The sequence below is a fragment of the Brassica napus genome, chromosome A4, assembly GCF_020379485.1.
Source record: "Brassica napus cultivar Da-Ae chromosome A4, Da-Ae, whole genome shotgun sequence".
In the NCBI taxonomy this organism is placed as follows: domain Eukaryota; kingdom Viridiplantae; phylum Streptophyta; class Magnoliopsida; order Brassicales; family Brassicaceae; genus Brassica; species Brassica napus.
This window is the reverse complement of record NC_063437.1, coordinates 13143461-13166160: the sequence shown is the minus strand read 5'-3', so window position 1 is coordinate 13166160 and position 22700 is coordinate 13143461. Positions and strand designations below refer to the sequence as shown.

The 22700-nt window shown below is 40.7% G+C and overlaps 3 protein-coding genes across 3 annotated transcripts; 1 reads left to right on the top strand and 2 right to left on the bottom strand.

The window, feature by feature from the left end:
• Window positions 1-6326: 6326 nt before the first annotated feature.
• On the bottom strand, window positions 6327-7532 carry LOC125607999. The gene has a single exon (XM_048777667.1). The coding sequence runs from the start codon at window positions 7485-7487 to the stop codon at window positions 6423-6425; it is 1065 nt and encodes a 354-aa protein (XP_048633624.1). The 5' UTR covers window positions 7488-7532; the 3' UTR covers window positions 6327-6422.
• Window positions 7533-7738: 206 nt separating this feature from the next.
• Window positions 7739-10131, top strand: LOC106446471 (protein root UVB sensitive 4). The gene is made up of 9 exons (XM_048777666.1): window positions 7739-8312; window positions 8393-8686; window positions 8759-8821; window positions 8895-8971; window positions 9040-9145; window positions 9240-9342; window positions 9420-9574; window positions 9646-9711; window positions 9789-10131. Exons 1-9 carry the CDS (start codon window positions 7878-7880, stop codon window positions 10017-10019), a joined length of 1530 nt encoding a protein of 509 aa, XP_048633623.1. The 5' UTR covers window positions 7739-7877; the 3' UTR covers window positions 10020-10131.
• Window positions 9988-13719, bottom strand: LOC125607998 (extra-large guanine nucleotide-binding protein 1-like). The gene is made up of 7 exons (XM_048777665.1): window positions 12497-13719; window positions 11872-12114; window positions 11587-11775; window positions 11335-11512; window positions 11011-11249; window positions 10770-10933; window positions 9988-10687 (listed from the first exon to the last, which is right to left on the bottom strand). The coding sequence occupies exons 1-7, from the start codon at window positions 13490-13492 to the stop codon at window positions 10120-10122; spliced, it is 2577 nt and encodes an 858-aa protein (XP_048633622.1). The 5' UTR covers window positions 13493-13719; the 3' UTR covers window positions 9988-10119.
• Window positions 13720-22700: the final 8981 nt, after the last annotated feature.

Below are 22700 nucleotides of genomic sequence, written 5' to 3'. Positions count from 1 at the left end.
CATTCTACCGTGGTGCTCTTCCTAAGTACAGAGCCAGACTGGATACAGCTAGCAATGGGTTCTTCTTGGGGAGAACTGAGGAGGATGCAGAAGAGCTGGTTGACAACATGGTAAAGAGTGATGCAGTCTACAGTGGAGACCACGACAGAGGCAGTAGAACAGATGATAAGCAGACGAGGAAAGAGATCAAAGCTTTGGAAGACAAGATCGACCTACTCATTGCTGAAAAAGCAACCCAAGAGCAGCTGAAGTTTGTTGGTAACTCCAAGCAGGAAGATCCACTTGCTGTCAATGAGGTTGAGGGTTTGGAAGGTCAAGAGGAGTTGTGTTTCATCAACAACAATGGTAGCTGGTACAAAAAGGAGCCCAACTTTCAGTACAACAACTACCAACAGAAATCCTATCCCAACAACCAACAGAGTGGCTATCCGCCAAGAAACAACCAGCAAGGCAGCTATCAGCCTCAGCAAAACCCCTCGTCTGGTTCCTCTGCTCCTCAAGAGAGCAGCACTGATACCTTACTGAAACAAATCTTGGAGTCTCAGACTAGAAGTGAGAAGCATGTTGGTTATGAGTTGAAGAACCTTCATACCAAGATTGATGGGAGCTACAATGAGCTCAACAACAAATTCTCACACCTTGCTTCTACAGTCAGGAATTTAGAGAATCAGTTTGCTTCCATGAACACTCACCAGAATCGCCAGCAAGGATCTCTACCTGGAAAGTCTGACCAAAACCCCAAGGAGGCCAAAGCTATCACCCTTAGGAGTGGTAAGCAGTTACCTCCTAAAACCCTCACCAAGGATGCTGAGAAACTAGGTGAGGGGGTTGCCATCAACATAGATGATGAAGTGGTGATTGTTGATGAGAAGATCAATGACGAGATCTTGGAAAAGATAGTGGAAGCCAAAGGTAAAGGAAAGGTTGGGGAAGAGAAGAAGACAGTAAAGGATGGTGAAGTTGTTACTCCAGCAAGTGAAAGTTCTTTTGTTCCTCCTCCCTATGAACCCAAACTTCCATTCCCTGGTAGATTCAAGAAGCAGCTGCTAGAGAAGTACAAAGCTCTGTTTGAGAAGCAAATGAGTGAAGCTCAGGTTGCAATGCCCATCATCGATGCTTTCATGTTGATTCCTCAATACAACAATTTCCTGAAAGATGTTGTAGCTGCAAAGAAGAAGGAGATGGAAGGCATGATGATTCTTACCCATGAGTGCAATGCCATCATCCAGAGGCTTGATGTTCCAGAGAAATTAGAGGATCCAGGAAGCTTCACACTACCTTGTGCTCTTGGACCTATGGTATTTGAGAAAAGTCTCTGCGATTTGGGAGCTAGTGTCAGCTTGATGCCTTTGTCTGTTGCAAAGAAGCTTGGATTCACTCAGTACAAGAAGTGTAGACTCTCTCTGGTGTTAGCTGATCGTTCAGTGAAGTACCCTGTGGGCATCTTAGAGGACCTCCCTGTGAAGATTGGAAGGTATGAGATACCTACAGATTTTGTGGTGCTTGAGATGGGTGAGGAGGCTCAAGATCCATTGATTCTAGGAAGACCATTCTTAGCTACAGCAGGAGCTATTGTTAATGTGAAGGAAGGCACGATTGATCTCCATTTGGGTAAAGAGAACATCCTCCACTTTGACATCAAGGGGAAAATGAGGAAACCAACTGTGTTCGGGCAAGCCTTCTACATTGAAGAGATGGGCACTCCTGCTGATGAGCATCTTGAAGAGTTACCACCTGAGGACGACGAGAAGGGAGCATCTCCCTCTACTCATTCCCTATAGAAGGTAACCCACCACACTCCCTTGTATATACCATTTCATTTTTGCATATTAGTCTTCTTTTCGGTATCTCTCTCTACTTGACAACACAGAGACTGTGTAACTCAAGTTTGGGGGAGGTACCAAGTATTTGATCATGTTTGCTTTGATGTTGTTTCATTGAGTCATGCATTGCATACCTATTTGCATATTAAAAAAAAAAAAAAAAAAAAAACAATCATTTAGTTTGCATCATTTGCATTTCTAGGAGAGTCTAGAGCATATAGGTTGCATTCACTTGCATTGGGAGCAATGATTTTAAATGCCTTGTAAAGAACACTACGTTGCACCTGAGTAGCTTTTGCACCTCTCAAAAAGACTTGTATGTTTCGAGCCTTGAAAACTCTTCCTGAAACTTGTTGATTGCTGAAACTCAGTCTTTGAAGCCAACTACAACCTTATTTGAACTGAACGAACTTAATGCTTCTTGCTCATGGTCCCTTGTGTACTGAGTCATGGCTATACACACTTGAGTTGTCATATCTTTTCAATCTTTTTTGACAAACTCTAGTGGTAGACCACTCCCAAAACCTTTCCCTCCTTTTAAGCTTTCATTGTTTGATGAGTGAGGCCTTTTTCGGAAAGTCTTACATGTGCATAATGTTGAGAGTATCGGGAACGACAATGCTTGATCTTCATTCTTGCTAGATTGGGCACTCTATTGTCTAGCTATAGGTGGGGGTGAGTGTTGTGATTATGATTTGGGAGAAATGAAAAAGGAAAAGAATAGACTCTTTGTGCTTAAGTGAATTGTTTTATTGGGATAAGTAGAGAAGCCTCTAGCTCAAGTTTTGAAAGTCTTGGCCCCCAGCCTAAAAAAAAAAAAAAAAAAAAAAAAAAAAAAAAAAACGAAAAAAAAAGAGAAAAGAAAAAAAAAAAAAAGAAAAGAAAAAGGGGCTAGCAAAGTTGTTAGGAGCTAAGAAATATTTTGAGGTTCTGAAAAAAATCCCTTGTAGATTTCAAGGAGAAGGAGTTAAAGTTCTTAGGATCTTTTGGTGAGAGATGTGAGTTGGGTTTGACATTTGGGAATGATTGTGTAATTGTATGTTTGGGAAAAGGGTAGAACAATGGAGATTGAGCATTGTATGCATGAGTTGGTCCCTTTCTTAGATATATTATGTGCAATGTCAAGTCTACTTGTTTCGAGAGTAAACCACCTTAAAGATCATATGTTTTGAACCTCTTGAATCACTTGAATAAAAACCTTCTCTTACCCAACCAAATGATTTGGACCAACTGACCATTTGCAAGAATTCACCTAATGTTTTGTGCTTAATGAATGTGAGAGTTGGTTGATTTGAATGTGTGGATGCTTGATGATGAGTGTAAGAGCAAAAAGAGTTGAGATAGGCCTAGAGAAGCTAGAGTGTAATAAGAGAGTGTGCTAGTTGTGTTTCTTTTGGCTATGTGCTCCCACCTTCAACCTCTCTCCCTATGAGTTCTAGAAAGTTCACTTGTGGACAAGTAAAAGAACAAGTTTGGGGGAGTTGATATCTTGCATATTTACATTGTTTTATCCATTCATCCATGAGCATTTTCATCATATAGATTAGGATTTAGCCATGTCTAGGTTGCATTTTGCATTCATTGTCCTTATTAGGTGTTGGAGTGTGCCATGGAGTGATTTGAGATTTTGGGAGCATTGTGATCCAAAAGGAGGTGAAAGATGAGCATGGATGGAGCCTTTAGAGAAATCTCCTGTTGCTAAGATTTTGTGGAGACACAGAAAATTGAGTTAGCTTTCTAATGGAAGTGGTTTCAAGTCATTTGGAGATGTAATGAAGGAGTTATGATCAATTTACTAGAGGCATATCCATCCTGGTCGAGCATCGCAGAGTGACCTCTCAGAGCGACCTACCGAGGTCGCTCCCAGCCAGAGCGACCAGCCAGAGCGACTAGCTCAAGTCACTCCCAGCCAGAGCGACCAGCCAGAGCGACCAGCTCAAGTCACTCGCGTTTTGACGCGCCGAGACACGAAAAAACGCGTCGGGAGTGACCTCCTGGAGCGACTATGCTAGGTCACTCCGGGTGTTTTGCTTGGACGATTTTTATGTTATTTCAGGGACCTTTTGGTCATTTGTTTTGATGTTTTACACTTTCTAAACCTAAGTTAAGTACTTTTGTAAGCCATTGGAGGCAAAATAATCTCTTTTCTAGAGAAGAACTAGTAAAAAAACCTCTTTTGATTCAGATTTCATTGCTTTCATCTTGTGTTCTTGTTGATTTCTTATCTATTTCTCTACATGGTTAATCTGAAATCCAATATGGGTTTAAGAGGAATCATGGAGATTAGTGAGTAATCACCTTTTGAATTCATGGGTTAGGGAGATTAAGGGTGATTAGGTTAGTTCTAGGATGTTTTAGTGTAGATCATTCTTGTTCCTTGCTAGTAGAGTATTCATAATGCATCTTCTGAGTTGGCCACTCAAAAGTTGATCAATAGACATTTCCCACCCAAAAGGTGTTTGATGAAATGCCTGAGACAACTCTCCTAGGCTTTTAGTATACTTTGCCAAAGACATTTGTTGTTAAAGGTGCTAAGATAGCTAATAGACTTGTTAGTAATGATTGCTTTCATATTATTCAACCAAAGACATTTGATGTTTGAGATATGTTAGCAAATGAGCATTCATCTAGACATAGAGCTTGCTTAGAATTGTGTCTAGGCTTAAGGTTGATAGTTTGATTGATCATTTGCCATCTTTAGTTCGATACTTGATCACCCAAGGTCTAATCCCTATGCCCATGAGTTCTCTTTTCCCTTAGTCAAGAAAGTATCATTCTGTTATTGCTTTCTAGTTTAGTAGTAGTTTAAAACCCATCTAAATCATTGGTTGCACTTAGATTAAGTGAGTACTTGCATTCTCAGTGCTTTGATATCCCTCAGAACTGGTTCGACAATCTTCTATACTACAACATTTGTCTTAGGAGCCTTGAAAACTCCTAACATCATCTCATCATTCTTTAGCATCTCCACTTTATTCCTCCTTCTCCTAATGATCGTTGACATATGGAAAAATTTGGTATTTCTATCCCCGTGAGTAACCCATTTCTCCCGTGATTTCTGAAACCAAATAAGTTCTTCCTGTTCCAGAACTATTTCAAACTCCTTCAGAAGCTCACCTTCTTTTACCAATAGCTCTTCTGTTTGTTGCAGATCAATTAGTTGTTGAACTTTCGTAATCTGCGAAACCAAGGACTCCTTCTTCTTTTGAACATTCCCAAAAACCTCCTTATTCCATTGTTTCAGTTTTACTCCCAGCCGCTCTAGCGCCTCTCTGGTGTCGATCTCCCGATTCCACGAGGCTAGCAACAACTCTTTGAACTCACTATGCTGTAGCCATGCTGCCTCAAACCGGAAAGGGCGTCGACATGCATTCCCTTTGGTCTCTGGCGTGAGTTGTAAATACAACGGGGCATGATCCGAGGCCAAGAACGGTAGATGTGATACTTTTGCCTCTTGCCACTTCAGCCTCGACTGAGCACAACATAAAACTCTATCCAATCTCTTGGCGACGAAGGTACTTTCTGTCTTCCCCCTCTTCCATGTATACTGGTTTCCACTAAAACCCATATCAATGAGCGACATCTCATTTATCCAATCTCCAAATATTAGTGAATCTTCAGATAGTCTCCCATTCCCACCGCTTCTCTCATCCAATCTCACAATAGTATTGAAATCACCCCCAACGAACACCGGCCCATCAACATTTTGAATCACCTCTCCCAAGGCAGTCCATAGACCACTTCGACGACTCGGCGTAGGAGCAGCATACACGACAATCAAATTGATCACCTCTGTCCCACTTCCTACTCGAGCATAGATAAACTGATCAGAAGACTTAACAATCTCCAGCTCTCCTACTTCCGATCTCCATAAAAGCCACATACCACCGCTCTGGCCACACGCATCCACTCTAAAAGAGTTCTCAAACCCCAATCTCTGACAAATTCTACCCGCAGCTGCTCCACTAGCGTGCGTTTCAAATACTGCAAGTATATCAGTATTAAATTTCTTCACCATATATCGGATCGATCGACGGAATTGGGGTTTATTTGCTCCCCGGCAATTCCAAAAAATGCACTTCATCAGATTTCTATAGTCTACACCTAGAATCACCGGGGCAAATCGTTATGCCCCCGTACCCGTCAACGCCTCTCCCACTTGCTCCACACAGGAATATGATGTAGCAATCGGGGGGGTCTCCATCTGTGCAATTTGCACCTGCATACTCCTCTGCTCCTCAGCCTGGTCGGGATTCCTCTCCTTCCCTTCTACGTCACTAACTCCGGTGAAGACTCCACCCGGTCGGCCGATACTCTCTTTCTCTACTCTCAGTCTCTTTCCACTAGCAGACATGTCGATCCCTTCTGTAGTTGGACCGTATACCAGTCCACGTGTAGGCCCAATCAGTTTTGATTTGGGCTTTTGAGACTGTGTACTTCTCATATTACTTGCTTTCTTTACTTTAGGTCCCAATCGAATTGAGGCCTGGTTCTCTTCCTTCTCATTTGCTACAAACGTCATAGTCTTCTCATGCACCCTACTCGGACCTTCCCAGTTTAGGTTCCCGGTGTTCTCATTTTCTTTATTTCCTTCCTTTCTCACACCAACCTCCGCAAGCTCCTCCTTCTCCCCCTCATCCTCCAAACCTCCAAACCGATTTGACACGCTAATTTCCTCCAACACTCCCTCCTTACGTACTTCCCGTGTTCTCCTTCCCCCCACACTCCGCTCCTCCTGACGTCGCATCGAGCCCCTACAGTTCTTGATTGCTCAGGCTTCCTCCTCGCCTGTCTCACCTGAGTAAACTCTGTCTCCCTTCCCATGGATTCAGGCCCAGCATGCGTCATAGTAGGACTAGGCACCGGGGCAAGAGCTCGCTCCGTAACATTCTTTGGACATGCGTGGACAAGATGTCCAAACATACCACACATTGAGCAAATAGCAGAGATTCCCTCATATGAGACGTAGTACCTCTCACCATTTACCATCACTGACCCCTTTAAAGGCTTATTCAAATTCACCTCTACACAGATTCTCGCATAACGAGCTCTCTCGAATTTCAAGGTTGTCAAGTCCACTTTGATTGGTCGTCCTAGCCCCTTAGCTATGCCCATCAATATCGTCTTATGGTAGAAGTTCACTGGAATATGAGATAATCGAACCCAAACTGGCGTCGTAACGATCTCATCCTTCAACGGATCAAACTCAGGAGACCATGCTTGCACCATAAGGTAACTACCAAACGCCCTCCATGGACCTCCTGATAATGCAGCCATGTACTCTTCCTCTAACTCAAAACGTACCATAAAATAGTGTCTTGGGAGATCCATCACAAACATCGACCCTTTAGGCTTCCATAATTCTATGAGTTTACGTCTCAAGCTCAGAATTGGAACATTTCTTCCCAAAACCCTAACAATCATGCACCTCTTCCACAAGCTATTCATTGCTGTCAACACTTCCTCTCCTATTGTTATCACCGGTTCTCCATCTTCCCCGTTCGGGAACTCCAAACTCAATCTCGACTCCACAAATCTCTCATCAACAACTTCCTCTGGTACGGGCATCCCTCCTTCACTGCTTCCTACTACTTTCCTCACCCATGATCCAGGAACATCCGGTGGATCCCCCGGCGGCCTCTCCTTCCCACCGATATCCTCCATGGTTGCGTCCTGTCCTCCCTCACTCAACGTACGAAAATCGCCTCCCAAAACCCTAGCCGTCATTCTTTACACACTATACTTACTAGCATCTTGAATTCTTTTTGTATAGCTTTTCTAGTCAAATTTTGGATAATTTCAATTTTTTTATATAACTTAGCTTATTTTAAGTTAATTTGATTTGCAATATCGAATCAAAAACCAAAAATCTGTAATCGGTCGGTTCAAACCGCAAGCATAGAGCCACACTCTAGTGACAGAAGCAACGAGTCAACCTCACGCGCCTATTTATCGTCATCAAGCTCCCTCCCTGCCTCTGCCCTGTGTTAAACCCTAACTAAACCCCACCTGTATGGACCTTTGAAACCGTTTAATACCTCAGGTCATCAATCAATGCATTCATCTCTGAAATCGAATCCAAGCTCTCGTCTTTTCCTCAACCCATCTAAATCAACCTCAACCCGATACCCAATCTTCACTTTCCCCAGAAAATCCCCACCCACCAAGTCCCTGAGAACCTCCATCGATGTCCAGCAAGAAGAAGTTTCGAAAGAGGTCGTGCCCGGTAACGTAACTCGTCGGCTCCCGATTGTAATCAAAACCTCCGGCAGAGCTTCTAGGTACTTCCTCAAAGGAGACTCCTTTGAGCTCGTATGCCTTGATGAGGACGTTGATGATGATACGGCGCCGTTTTCACACGTTGGGTTCTTGAAACTGATTAACGACTTCTTTATACCGAAACAAGTCAGTGATAGCTATATAAGTTATGTCAAATGGAAGTTCTTGCACCGAGTTTTCAGCTCTGCCCTTCAGGTTCTTGCCACTCAGGTAAACCACTTACTGCCTAAATGTCATGACTTTTGATTGGAACCGAACAGACATGAGTTGATGTTTCATTGTTGTTATAGGCTATGTTTAGAGCCATAGGGATTGGACAGTCTCGGTCACTTGCTTCATCTGCTGCGTTTAATTGGATTCTCAAAGATGGGCTTGGACGGTTATGTAGATGTATATACACTGCAAGTCTTGCTTCTGCCTTTGACACTAATCTCAAGAGAGTTAGGTTCTCGACGTCCGTACTCTTCAGTCTGAGCATTGGAGTTGAGTTAATGACTCCGGTATTCCCACACTACTTTCTTCTCCTAGCTTCCATCGCCAACATTGCTAAACAAATTAGCCTCTCCTGCTACTTAGCAACCGGTGTAAGGCTTTCCCTAACGTTTTGACTTTCCCTCTTTGAGTTTTGGTGTTCACAATGCTTCACACGTGTGCAGTCAGCTGTGCATCGAAGCTTTGCTGTAGCGGATAACCTCGGTGAAGTCTCTGCAAAGGCACAGGTTTTCTTTTGAGAAACCTACTCATATCCTCTATCGTTTGTATCACATCTGACTTTGTTAGTGGATTTTTCAGATTCAGACAGTGTGTTTTGACAACCTTGGTCTCCTACTGGCTGTTCTTCTAAACATGCTATTCCAAAACAACCAAAGGTTAGATGAGATTCTAGTTCAGTTTTTGAGTTGTTTTTAGAATCTTCTGACTTGCTGTTATGTGCTAGACTGCAGGCAAGTCTACCTTTTGTTCTGTATCCGATTTTCTCCACAATTGATCTCCTTGGCATTTATCAAGGGCTCAAGCATATCAATCTGCAAACGTTAACCAAGGTAAGCCTTTTGTTATCTTGGTGATGAGACTCAAACAGTGGAGACTACTCTTACTCTTATGTTAGGAGCTTTGTGTGTTTCCTCTTCTTATCAGAATAGGCTTGAAATAATTCTGGAAAGATGGATTGAATCTCGTCAAGTACCTTCCCCTGCTGAAGTGAGTAAAGAGGAAGGAGTTGATCTTTTAGGAAGCAGAGGTGAAAAAACAAAAAGAGAACCCGCTTCATGACGTAGAGGGTTTAGTAAAGCTGAATGGTTCATATGTTGTTTGTAGCTAGCAAAAGGGTTTGGCCAATCAGAATTGGATGCTTAGATCCAAAGGCTCAGATTCCAAAGCTATCGATGATGGCGATGCAATCACTTTGCAATGATGATGGTTACTTCATAACTTTGGAGCTTTCCCCTCAAGTTTTTAGAAGAAGACCAAGGGTGAGTTCTTATTATATTATATCCCTCATGATTCTCTGGTTTGATCTTTAACTACTTGGTAAAATATCTAGCCGGGGATCGTTATCTGTCTGCGTGAAGCAGCCAACAGTGTAGAGGTTATCACGAGTTTGTTACAGGTAAAGGATTCAACTTAATATCATCAGAGTTCATGATAGTTTCAACTGATAAAAACATTCTGGTTGTTTTGTTTCAGACATGTTACATACGTAAAGCCTTTGTAACCAATAGATTGAAGAGAAGGGACGACTTGACGCTGCAAGATTGGTCTTTACTCGTAGGAGAGAGCAAGTTAGCTGCACGAGATGACTTTACCGAACTGTATAAACAAATGCAAGAACAAGGTTGGATTGTGAAGAACGTGCTGTTGAGTGCTGAAGAGCAGGTTCGATACATTTTCGACCAACACCAATCACTCACATTGTAAAACTGTTCTTACACAGAGATTCGTCTGTAAATTTTATGCTTGTTAAAATCTATACACATCTACACTAAGAGACTTTTGCTTATTTATAATGTGACAAACATCAATTTGAGAAGGAACTTGGCTCGGTGCTGTACATAGAGTACTCACTCATGCAAATGTTCGCTCTCTCCTCGCTCCATTTCAGAATCTCCATAGCTAACTTGAGAGACGAATCAACACTGTTCGGGTCCAAACTCTTGCTGGAAGACACAAACAACTTTTTGCCAGTCAAGGAAGAGTAGAACCGCTTGAACTTAACCGCCATGTAATGGAAGGCAAGCTGACCCAAAGTTGGGTTACCGTTGTTGTTGTTGGAGCGGTGGCGACTGACCACAGGGTTAAAGTCTTGGAACCACTCGCAGCGCGTCAAAGGAACACGCTCCACTTTCTCTTCGAGAAGATCGTACTTGTTGAGTATCAAGAGGAAGTCCATCTGCTCAAAGATGGGGTGAGTGATCATGCTTTCGAAGAGTTTCTTAGCGAGTAACATCTTGTTTGTTCCGTCTTCTGAGACCTGGTCGTAGTCGCTCATGGAGACAACGAACACAACCATCCCAACGTCTTCAAACATATCTATCCATTTGCAGTTTTCACCTAGGCCTCTTGAAGGTACTCTTATCAACTGGTACCTGAGAGAGATAACATACAATGTCTTTGACATATTCTGCAACAGACTAAATGTTGTAAACACACATAAGAACGAGACTAAACCTGAGTAAAGAATCAAGGTGGTCGGAAGGATCAAGATTCTCTTCAGCTGCAGTCTGTGGAAATGAGAAATCAAGACAAGCTAGACCACTGGAGGAAGTAACTCCCTCTGCATATAGTATATCCAAATCTGATGGCTCGTAGTCTGGTGTCAATACATCAATAGCCTGAAGAACGAGAAAGCTTAACCAAGAATCCAATGGAACTCAAAAACTATAGTGTAAGAGCTTATACACACACATACCCGTTCCAAGAAGTAACTAGCGACACTGGGAAGGAGTCCAAGCTCACTTCTTCGCTTGTATGTAGCTTGGATCGCTGCATCTCTCCATAACTCTTCAACCAGTGGGGCATACTCACGAGAAGCTGCAGGGAAAATGACACCCAGATTCCCAGCAGCCATAGTCTTTAATAGCCAATCGGAAAATGCTTTAAGCCTTGGGCCAATGGAGTACAATGTCTTGACGTTGGTTTTAGCTTCTCCTGTTAGTAAGTAAAACCGATATCAAATAAAGATGTCACGTTACAAATACATGATATAGATCTTGTCCATAAACAGTATATGCACCTTCTTCGTCTTCAATGAGAGAGTGCTTTGCGTTCATGACGCCAAGAGCCTCTTCTTCAAACCGCTCACGTCCCTCAAGAAGCATACCGAGATAACCATACACATTGGTCTGTATAATCACCTTTATGTTTTCACGCTCATCCTCCAAGAACGGTATGTCCTTATAAAGTATCTTTGCCTGAACGAGAAAAGCAATTCAGTTTCCGTTATAAAACTTTGGAAGCTTACGGTTAATAAGAAGAAGCTCATTACCTGTTTGAATATTGTGCTAGTTCCAGAACCGCTGTTTCCAACCAGAAGAATCTTCTGCAAAGTCCTGTGCTCAAGATGGTCCAAAATGCTTCTGCTGTTTGCACTGTGGAGCTGGTCTCCAGAAGCATTAGAAATAGATTTGGATGGAACAGGAAGTGACAACACAGCACAGAGTAACTTGGTCCCAGCCTGAAAAAGCAGTTAACAAGTTTGGAATCTTCTATCAAAAGAATGAAAATTGCATTTAAAATATGGAAAATATAGTTTTCAGACAGAACAACAAACCTTGCCCCATATGTATCCTTTTGTATTCTTCTGCCCTTCTTCTTGGTAAGATCCATCCTCGTTCACCCAAAAATGAGGGTTACCTGCACACTGAACTCCTGCCAGCTGCAGCATTCGTAGCTCCACTTTAGTAATCTCCCTTCCGTTTATGAAAACTTGAGTGTTTCCGTTGCTAGCTTCTGCACTAATAGGACCTCCAACGTTCAGATGTGGACTAATGATCTGATAAGGCTTCTCTCCTTCCTGCGGAACACATCAACATAATACATATAAAAACGTTCTTGAAACACACCAGAAAGGCAGAAACTAAAAGAGCAGTATGTTACTATATTTAGTTCTAAAATATTCAAACAATTTAAAAATAAATACCCAAAAAACCGAACTAACATAATACTTTTATCCGAAATATTTTAAATTATCCGAATTATTCAACTTTTTTTTACCATAAACCCTGAAAAATCTGATATTTTATCCGAAAAAACCTGATTTTTTTTTTACTTTTTTAACATAAATAAACCGAAAAAACCAGAACCGAATGGGATTCAAAATTATCTTGGTTATTAGCCGGCTCCTAACTTTATTCCCAGGGCTACCAGAAACTAAAAAAAGAGTATGTTACACTCACCTTTCCCCAAAGTCCAGACACTTTATCATACCAATAGTCCCCAGGCTTAAGCTTCTTCGGAGGATTAGCGCAAGTCTGAAGCGCAACCAGCTCCTCAGGATACAGAGGCTGCCCATTAACATACACATACTCAGCCGGCAACTGATTAGCCTCACAGAACCTCTCCGTCTTCATAATCTGCTTAACCTCCAAATCATTAAGCAGCCTCTTAAGCATCCTGGAACACTTTCCTAAACTCCCACGCTTCGATTCATCAATAGGACACCCAATACAACTAACACACTTCCTCCCTTCAGGCATCGAACCCATAGCTCTAAGCACACAGCTGCTACAGTACTTAGCGTCGCAGACAAGACACACTTCCTTCTCCGTAAACCTGTTCCCTTTAAAACACCTGTAGCAAGAACCCTTTTTACCCTTTGTCTGAGGCTGTTTCTTAACGGGGACGACACGTGTCCTCTTCTGGATACAATCCTCCTCTTCGTCGTCGTCATCATCAGAGGCAATACCTAAGAAAGTAACAACCTGCTGCTTCTTCCCACCAGTTTCGCTAACGCAGTCGCCAGTAACCCTAGAGGAGGGATAGTCCATACTCAGAACAGACTCGTTATCTAAGCTCTCTTTCTCCTCGCCAACCTCAAAGCTATCGCAGAAGGCTAGACCCCTCGTCGTCTCCTCCAACTCGCCGGACACTTCCTCGGTGGGGGAGACGGCGGTGGAGTCGGAGACGTGCTCGATCACTGACGTCGGAGAGACCATCTTCTCTCTGGAGAGCTGCTTCTTGGTGCTGTCGATGGAGAGAATCGGCTGAATCACGGGGAAGGACATGGCGGCGGAGATGCAGACGGGGGAGACGACGGCGGCGACGGGGATCCTGTCCATGTTGATGGGGACGGCGCGTGGGATGTCGTAAGGTAACGGTGGACCGTCGTACTCGACGGCGAATAAGCAGTCATCGTCTTCGTGGATCGAATCTGGTTTCATCTTCAATGGCATCTTCACTGGTAAGAAGGTTTACTTTACAGATACAACACAGAGAGGTAGAGAGAGAGAGACAAGAGTAAAGTGAGAATCAAAGTTACATTGATGAATGTTGTTATTAGGGTTCTTGTTAGAGAGAGAGAGAGATAGAACAAGTGGGAAGAGAAGCGAAGAGGAAAAGGAGAATGAGAAAGAAAGTGATTGTGAGAAAAAGATGAAGAACCCAACCCACTTGCTTTGCTTGCTTGCTCGCTCGAATCTTGTCCGATTTATTTTATTTTATTTTTTAATTTTTTTTGTTGCTTTTGCTTTTGGAATTTTTTTTTTGGAAAATAAAAATGGGGAAAACGTGGGACCCAATTAGATGGGATTAGGGACAAAACCGAAATTGGCTTTATTCGACGTCGTAACGAGAGATTGGAATTTGAGCTGTCTCTTCACGTGGGATCCATGAACAGTGTTCAGTACTGTAGTAAAAGCTCTGATATTTTTTCTTTGCTCTTTTTTCAAAAATTCTCTCTGATTTGGTCCGAAATTTGCGCTTCTTAAAAATAACTTTATGTAAGCCCATTAGGCCCATTATGAGAAGGTGATCGTTTGCACGTATTGCTTTCCCATTAACTCTCAGTTTTAGTCCACGCGACTGTACGACTTATGGATATTGATTGGGAACTGTAAAACATGTGTTTAACTTTGGTACTCGATCTTGATTCTACTCGTGTGTTATACATGATTCCTAAAAGCTTGTATAACTATGAAACACTAGGGACCTTGGTGTACTCAAGGTTTTAGTTTTTTGTTGATGACCCTTCTCATTCTCAAGTTTGTCTCAAGTCCTTAAAACTTTACATCTTTGTTGGATCTCAAAATTCACTCAGAATTTAGGGTTAGGGTTTTATAAACGTGTATAAGAAGAAATCTGAAAAATATATAAATTGATGATTTCGTATGAAAGTATATATTTAATTGATAATACGAGTAGAATACAACTATGAATATATAAGATATCGAAGAACAGGAGTGTACGAATGTATTGAACGTATGAAGGTGCTCTACAAGAATTCGAGTCCCCTTCTTCTTGTCTTTGGTTTTTCTTTTATAGGTTTCTAGGAATGAATCGTAACAAGGGTGTGATCTCCGGTGAGTATCATAGCTTTCAATGCTCGTCTTTAATGCTTTGAATTCTGTTTAGCTATGGTTTGATTGGGTAAGCTCGACATGGGCGGTTCCCTTAGATCAAAAATGGGATGTCGATCTTCATGGGTAATGTCCTCTTCTAAGCCTTGGTAAGATTAGATCGAGCTCTTGAATAGGGTCTGGAGCGGGGCTGAAGCCCACCTCCAACAATTTTCACTTTGCTAAGCAATATTGCATGTCAACCTATTATCTGGTTGTCTAACTAGTTCATCGCTGATGGGAAATGGAATCAACCAAAGAATCAGTAGTGGATCCAGAAATAAAGTGAAGTGGCGAGCAGAATTAGTTAAACTAAAAATTTATTACTCATTACAAAATAATATCATTTTAAAATTATTTACAGCTGATTATATGTTTTTATTTTATTTTAAAATAATTTTAGAATAACTAACAATATCAAACCATTATTAAAATATTAGTTTTATTTTATTTTTAGGTTATAGTAATAATATTGTTGTATGTATGAAATATTTTAAGCATTTTAAACATTATTCGTAAAAGTTTTTAAAATAATATAATCATGCAAAAAAGAAGATTATAATTCGTTTAGAACACCTAAAAGGAAAAATGTTGCACTCATTTAAGAATTGTTTGTGTAAGTTAAGTTTATTAGATGGGTTAATGACTTTCTTTATCAACTAGATATTCGAAGATCATATGTCATATGTGGTTATGTACATTTTTATTAAAAGTATATGATTCAATGAAATAATTTAAAGTGTCTCAAATTAAATGACAAGAGAATATACTCTGGCCATTTAAGTTTTTGTTCCCAAAGTAGCACTCAAGGTTCAAAGTCACAAAAATAGGTTTCATTAAAGAGGTAAATATACACTTATACCCCTTGGGTTAATTAATCCAAACCTTAGGGTTTAGAGTTAAGGGGTGGGGTTTTGGAATTAGGGTTTAAAATTTTATAAAAAATAAATACTAAAATAAAAAATAAAAATTTTAAAAACAGTTTCAAAAAGTATTTTTAAATTATAAAAAGAAAATTTCAAAAAAAAACTTCAAAAAAAAAATTATAAAAATTTCGAATCTGAAAACATATAATCTGAAACTATAAAAAAAAAATTTCTTTTTATTTTTTATTTTATTTATTTTTTATTTATTTTTTATTTATTTTTGTTTGTTTATTTAATTTTAAACCAAGGGTATTAGAGATATTTTACCCTTTAATGAATGTCATTTTTGTGACTTTCTACTTCTAGTGCTATTTTTGAGACATAAACTTCAAAAGGTGCTATTATTGATAATTGTCCTTTAAATTTGATAGAAGCATTCAATTATTTTTGAAATAATGTGATCAAATAACTAACTGAATAAAGGAAAAAACTTTTGGGGGGGGGGGGGGGGGGGGGGGTGTGGGGGGGGGGGATCTAATATTTGCTGAGGGGGAAATAATTATCAGTTATAAAAATTTACACTAAATTAGATTTTTCTATTGGGAACATCTGACCCCATGCTAATACATGGTGCCTCCGCCATTGCAAAGTGCTCATGAATGCTTGTTGTTTCATCTCGACACATTCATGTGGACAAACTACACAAATTTCTAGTATAAGAGTGGAAAAAAGCTGGTGCTCGGGGGGGGGGGGGGGGGGGTGGGGGGATCTAATATTTGCTGAGGGGGAAATAATTATCAGTTATAAAAATTTACACTAAATTAGATTTTTCTATTGGGAGTTACTGCAGTGTTCGATTGTAAACCATCATCACAAAAACTAGAGGTTTTATTTACAATTAGGACTGTACATTGCACTATCAAAAGTTATACGTAAGACAGTCTGGTTAACAGATGTGGAGATCTCGGTCAAGACTTAAGTGGAAATATATTATGACTCACAAAGTGACATAATGACATTATACTATCCAAGAATGCGGTCTTTTATGAAAATACCAAGTAAGTATGTGATAGTCAAATATTTGCTGAGGGGGGGGGGGGGGGGGGGGGGGGGGGGGGGGGGGTGGGGGGGGGGGGGGATCTAATATTTGCTGAGGGGGAAATAATTATCAGTTATAAAAATTTACACTAAATTAGATTTTTCTATTGGGAGTTACTGCAGTGTTCGATTGTAAACCATCATCACAAAAACTAGAGGTTTTATTTACAATTAGGACTGTACATTGCACTATCAAAAGTTATACGTAAGACAGTCTGGTTAACAGATGTGGAGATCTCGGTCAAGACTTAAGTGGAAATATATTATGACTCACAAAGTGACATAATGACATTATACTATCCAAGAATGCGGTCTTTTATGAAAATACCAAGTAAGTATGTGATAGTCAAATATCATTTTCGCAGAGATATAATACAAAAGGGAAATGTAGATAGTGAAAATAGCTTCTTTTTTTGTGCGCACCAAGATGGTGAAGATAGCTACAATAAATAATTCAGAAGCTTTGTTCACTTAGTTTTTCCTTTTTTGCTAACAAAGATATATTCAGTTAGTTATTGCCGATGATTACCAAAAAGAAAAAGAGAAATATTGCTTGTGTACAAATTGAAAAAAAAAAAAAAAACATTATAGCAGCTTGAAATCTCGAAAACTGAAATAACAAAAGGAATCACTTGAGGTTGATAAATACCTAAAATATATATTTAAAGAATGTAGTCATATATCAAGAGTCAAAAGCATTCGGCGCATGAGATATATAGATTCAAGCTAGAAAACCTCAAAGAAGTTGGATAAGAAGCTTGAATTAGTTTTAAGTTTTTTTTGTCAGCATCATTGAATTAGTTTTAACTTTTAAGTATACCTAATATTCTTACTGATTTGGCGGTGAGGATAATAACCTATAAACTTTACTATGATACCATGATGAATACTATTGAATTATTTGAATATTACTATCATCCTATCATTGAATGGTTTTTATTAAGTTTAGTTTAATATAAGAATAAAACTATATATATAGTGGTAGTATCAACATAACACTAAGTCACTAACACTAAATTTTCCTAAACACAAAAAAATATGGTAAAAATATTGAGATGTAACTTGCTTTTAGAAAAAAATATTGTTTTTCAAGTTTCTATTTATTTTCATCGCGTCTCTTAGAAACTTCAGAGATTTGCAATCTTAATTCGCAAGATATACATTTTGCTATTCAGTTTATCTATCTTCAATATATAACGTGCATCGATAGATTGTTTAATTCTTAGTGATTCTCTAAACAAAAATTGTTAAGATTTGATGTAAACGACAAACGTTGGTTAGATAGTGGTTCTGTTGCGTTTGAATGTTGATTCTTCTTGTAGTATGTTCGATTTTGATTGAGCAATTAAACGTAAAGACAAGTGTAATTTGTTTTCCCAGTTCGCGACTTCTAGTCACTACGTCTGGGGAGAGTCGGAGCTCTCAACTTTGCTCTAGCTTTCACCGGAAACCTCTTCCGGTGTGGATCTTTACAATCAACAATAGCTAAGTACAAATCGATCGTCTAACCTTCTTCTACTCTTGTGTACAGGTATCGATGTGATACAAGACACGCGGACGATCGGGAACAGTCGCGGAGCTCGCACCAGAACGTCGCTGAAACGCATAAGCTCACCGGAGAAGATGATCACCTCAATCTCTTCTCGATCTTCTGTTAAGCCGTTAACTCTGTAACTACCTTATCCTTGACCGTTCCGTTTATAAGCTGGATTAAGTGAGCTTCAGTTTTCTTTCTCGGCCCATCTCACCTTTTGGGCTTCAGAGGTTAATGACATAAGGCCCACAAACTCCACCTTGTCATAACCTCAGTCTTGTCTTCCTGCCGACAATGACTCAATCCTGAAACCGTAGCTTTCCTCAGATAAACTCCAGCTCCTCTCCTTCCTATCTCCGACTCTCTCAACTTCCTGACCATCACCATTGATGAATCGAACTAGAAGTACCTTACGTCAACGAGAAGACTCCACCTCAAATCTGAACCGTCTCAAGACTCCACCTTGAACTCTCCAGCTTCACATAACCAATGCAGATTCAAAACCGTTCTCTCAAACCACAGTATCTGATAACCTCTTCAGACCCTCTGCCCAAAAACTGCAAACCCACCTCAGGTAAACTTATTCACTGAGATAGCATCCTCCTTTTTTTTTTAAAATTCTTTATAATCCCTGAACATACAAGTGAAATTAGCACCTCACTAATTCACTTCTTCTTCTCCTGCGAGATACCACCACCGCAGAGAAGATCTAGATGTCAATCAAGTCGACACCTTGATAAACACCAGAGCTTTCTCCAGCGTTCTTCCAGGTACTGACTTCGTTAGAATGTCTGCTAGGTTATCGGTAGTATGAACCTTGATCACTGAGACTGAACCATTTGCAATAACATCTCTAATGAAATTAAACTTAGTGTGAATGTGTTTGGTTCTTTCGTGGTAGCCTCCATTCTTGGCTAAGAAAATAGCAGACTGAGAATCACAATTAACCTGAACTGCTCTTTGACTGTAGTTTAGATCTTCACAGAAACCTTTAAGCCACAGCGCTTCCTTAGCTGCTTCGTTTAACGCCATGTATTCAGACTCAGTAGTTGATAGCGCCACTATAGGTTGAAGCCCTGATCTCCAACTCACCGTGTTACTTCCAACTTGAAACAAATAACCGGTGATTGACCTCCTTCTGTCAAGATCAGTAGCATAGTCGGCATCGCTGTATCCCTCTACTCTGAATCCTTTATCTCTCTTAAACCATAAACCAAATTCTGTAGTACCACAGATGTACCTTAGGATCCACTTCACTGCCTCCCAGTGCTTCCTTCCCGGATTTCCCATAAACCTACTCACTACACCTACAGCGTGAGCAATCTGGACGTGAACCAACCATCGCATACATCAGACTGCCCACCGCACTCGCATAAGGAATATCCACCATAAGTGGAGGCTCGGTTATCTCTTCCTTCTCATCCAGACTCCTCAACTTGAACTGAGCTCCCAACGGTGTAGTAACCGGCTTGCAATCCTTCATGTTAAAGGTTGAGAGTACCTTCTCAAGGTACTTTCCCTGAGACAACTTCAAAGTTCCTTCCTTTCTGTTCCTTAGGATGTCCATACCTAGAATCCTTGTAGCAGCTCCTAGATCCTTCATTTCAAATTCCCTACTGAGACTATCCTTTAGCTCCTGAACAACCGTCATACTCTTAGACACTAATAACATGTCATCAACGTAGATTAGGAGATAAATTCTGCTTGTTACATCTTCTCCGCTGACATAAACACACTGATCATATGGGCTCTGTCTGAAACTTTGATCTTTCATGAAGCTATCGAATCTCTTATTCCACTGCCTCGGCGACTGTTTAAGGCCGTACAGAGATTTCTTCAGTAAACAAACCATCTCACCCTTTCCTTCCACTTCATATCCTTCTGGCTGTTCCGTAAAGATCTCCTCCTCTAGAGTACCATTTAGAAAGGCTGTTTTCACATCTAACTGCTCTAGATATAGGTCTTCATTCACTACCAACGACAGAATAATCCGGATTGAAATGTGTTTGACTACCGGAGCAAAAACTTCGTTGTAGTCAATACCTTCTACCTGTGAATATCCCTTTGCAACGAGTCTTCCTTTATATCTAGGAGGTTCGATTCCTGGGATTCCTGGTTTCTTCTTGTAAACCCATTTACAACCAATTACACGCTTCTTCTCAGGTCTTTTAACCAAAACCCAAGTCTCATTCTTCTTCAATGAGACCATTTCATCATCACTCGCTGCATTCCAAAGATCTCTATCTTTAGACCTCATAGCTTCTTGATAGGATCTCGGCTCATCTGTCTCAATATCCTGAGCCGCAGACAAAGCATAAGCCACAACGTCAAAATCATCATATTTTGATGGCATTTTGCTCTCCCTTCTTTTCCGGTCTCTTGCTAGGATATAACTGTCCAAATCCTGTTCACCTTCTCCAGTAGAATCTGTTTCATTTTCTGAAGTCTGAACTGTAGTTCCACTTTCTGTTTCTTCTGAAATCACTCCACCTGGAACTGAGTTCTCCACTGATTCTGAACCTGAAGTAGACGCTTCTGAATCATTTTCACATGGAAAAACAGATGGACCTCTGATCAAACTTGGACTAAAGGAAACACGCTTCTTCCTATTTTCTTTTATCACAGCTTTTCCTTTATCTTCTTTAATCATTCCTTTCACTTCTTTAGGTAGAGACGACCCTTGAGAATCCTTGAAGACCTCTTCTTCATGGAATATTACGTTCCTGCTAATAACGCACTTCTCTTCCTCAGGTAACCAGACCCTAAACCCTTTCGTGCCTTGCGGATAGCCCACAAAGTAGCCCTTAACAGCTCGAGGACTTGTCTTTGCTTTAGTCACATGAACATATGCAGCTGACCCAAATCTCCTCAAATGTTTCACTCCTGGTTTTGTACCTGACCATAGCTCCTCTGGAACTTTGTAGTCAATGGCTGAACTAGGAGACCTATTTATCAAATAGACCGCAGTAGACGCCGCTTCTGTCCAAAAATCTCTCCTCCATTCCACTTTCTGAAAGCATACATCTCACACGCTCCATAACGGTTTGATTCATCCTCTCTGAAACACCGTTTTGCTGAGGAGTATATGCGCACGTCCTGTGTCTCTTCACTCCAGTAGATGCACAATAACTATCAAACCGGTTATTACAATACTCGAGACCATTATCCGTTCTCAAACACTTGAGCTTCCTTCCTGTCTGAGTCTCAACTTCTATTTTCGTTTCCTTAAAAGCATCAAACGCTTCATCTTTACTTCTTAAGAAGTAGATCCAAACCTTCCTGGAATAGTCATCTATAAAGGTAATGAAGTATAGCTTTTCTGCAAGACTTGGTACGACCGACGGCGAACCCCATAAATCTGAGTGAACATACTCCAAAACCTCTTCCGGTGTGGATCTTTACAATCAACAATAGCTAAGTACAAATCGATCGTCTAACCTTCTTCTACTCTTGTGTACAGGTATCGATGTGATACAAGACACGCGGACGATCGGGAACAGTCGCGGAGCTCGCACCAGAACGTCGCTGAAACGCATAAGCTCACCGGAGAAGATGATCACCTCAATCTCTTCTCGATCTTCTGTTAAGCCGTTAACTCTGTAACTACCTTATCCTTGACCGTTCCGTTTATAAGCTGGATTAAGTGAGCTTCAGTTTTCTTTCTCGGCCCATCTCACCTTTTGGGCTTCAGAGGTTAATGACATAAGGCCCACAAACTCCACCTTGTCATAACCTCAGTCTTGTCTTCCTGCCGACAATGACTCAATCCTGAAACCGTAGCTTTCCTCAGATAAACTCCAGCTCCTCTCCTTCCTATCTCCGACTCTCTCAACTTCCTGACCATCACCATTGATGAATCGAACTAGAAGTACCTTACGTCAACGAGAAGACTCCACCTCAAATCTGAACCGTCTCAAGACTCCACCTTGAACTCTCCAGCTTCACATAACCAATGCAGATTCAAAACCGTTCTCTCAAACCACAGTATCTGATAACCTCTTCAGACCCTCTGCCCAAAAACTGCAAACCCACCTCAGGTAAACTTACTCACTGAGATAGCATCCTCCTTTTTTTTTTTAAATTCTTTATAATCCCTGAACATACAAGTGAAATTAGCACCTCACTAATTCACTTCTTCTTCTCTCCTGCGAGATACCACCACCGCAGAGAAGATCTAGATGTCAATCAAGTCGACACCTTGATAAACACCAGAGCTTTCTCCAGCGTTCTTCCAGGTACTGACTTCGTTAGAATGTCTGCTAGGTTATCGGTAGTATGAACCTTGATCACTGAGACTGAACCATTTGCAATAACATCTCTAATGAAATTAAACTTAGTGTGAATGTGTTTGGTTCTTTCGTGGTAGCCTCCATTCTTGGCTAAGAAAATAGCAGACTGAGAATCACAATTAACCTGAACTGCTCTTTGACTGTAGTTTAGATCTTCACAGAAACCTTAAGCCACAGCGCTTCCTTAGCTGCTTCGTTTAACGCCATGTATTCAGACTCAGTAGTTGATAGCGCCACTATAGGTTGAAGCCCTGATCTCC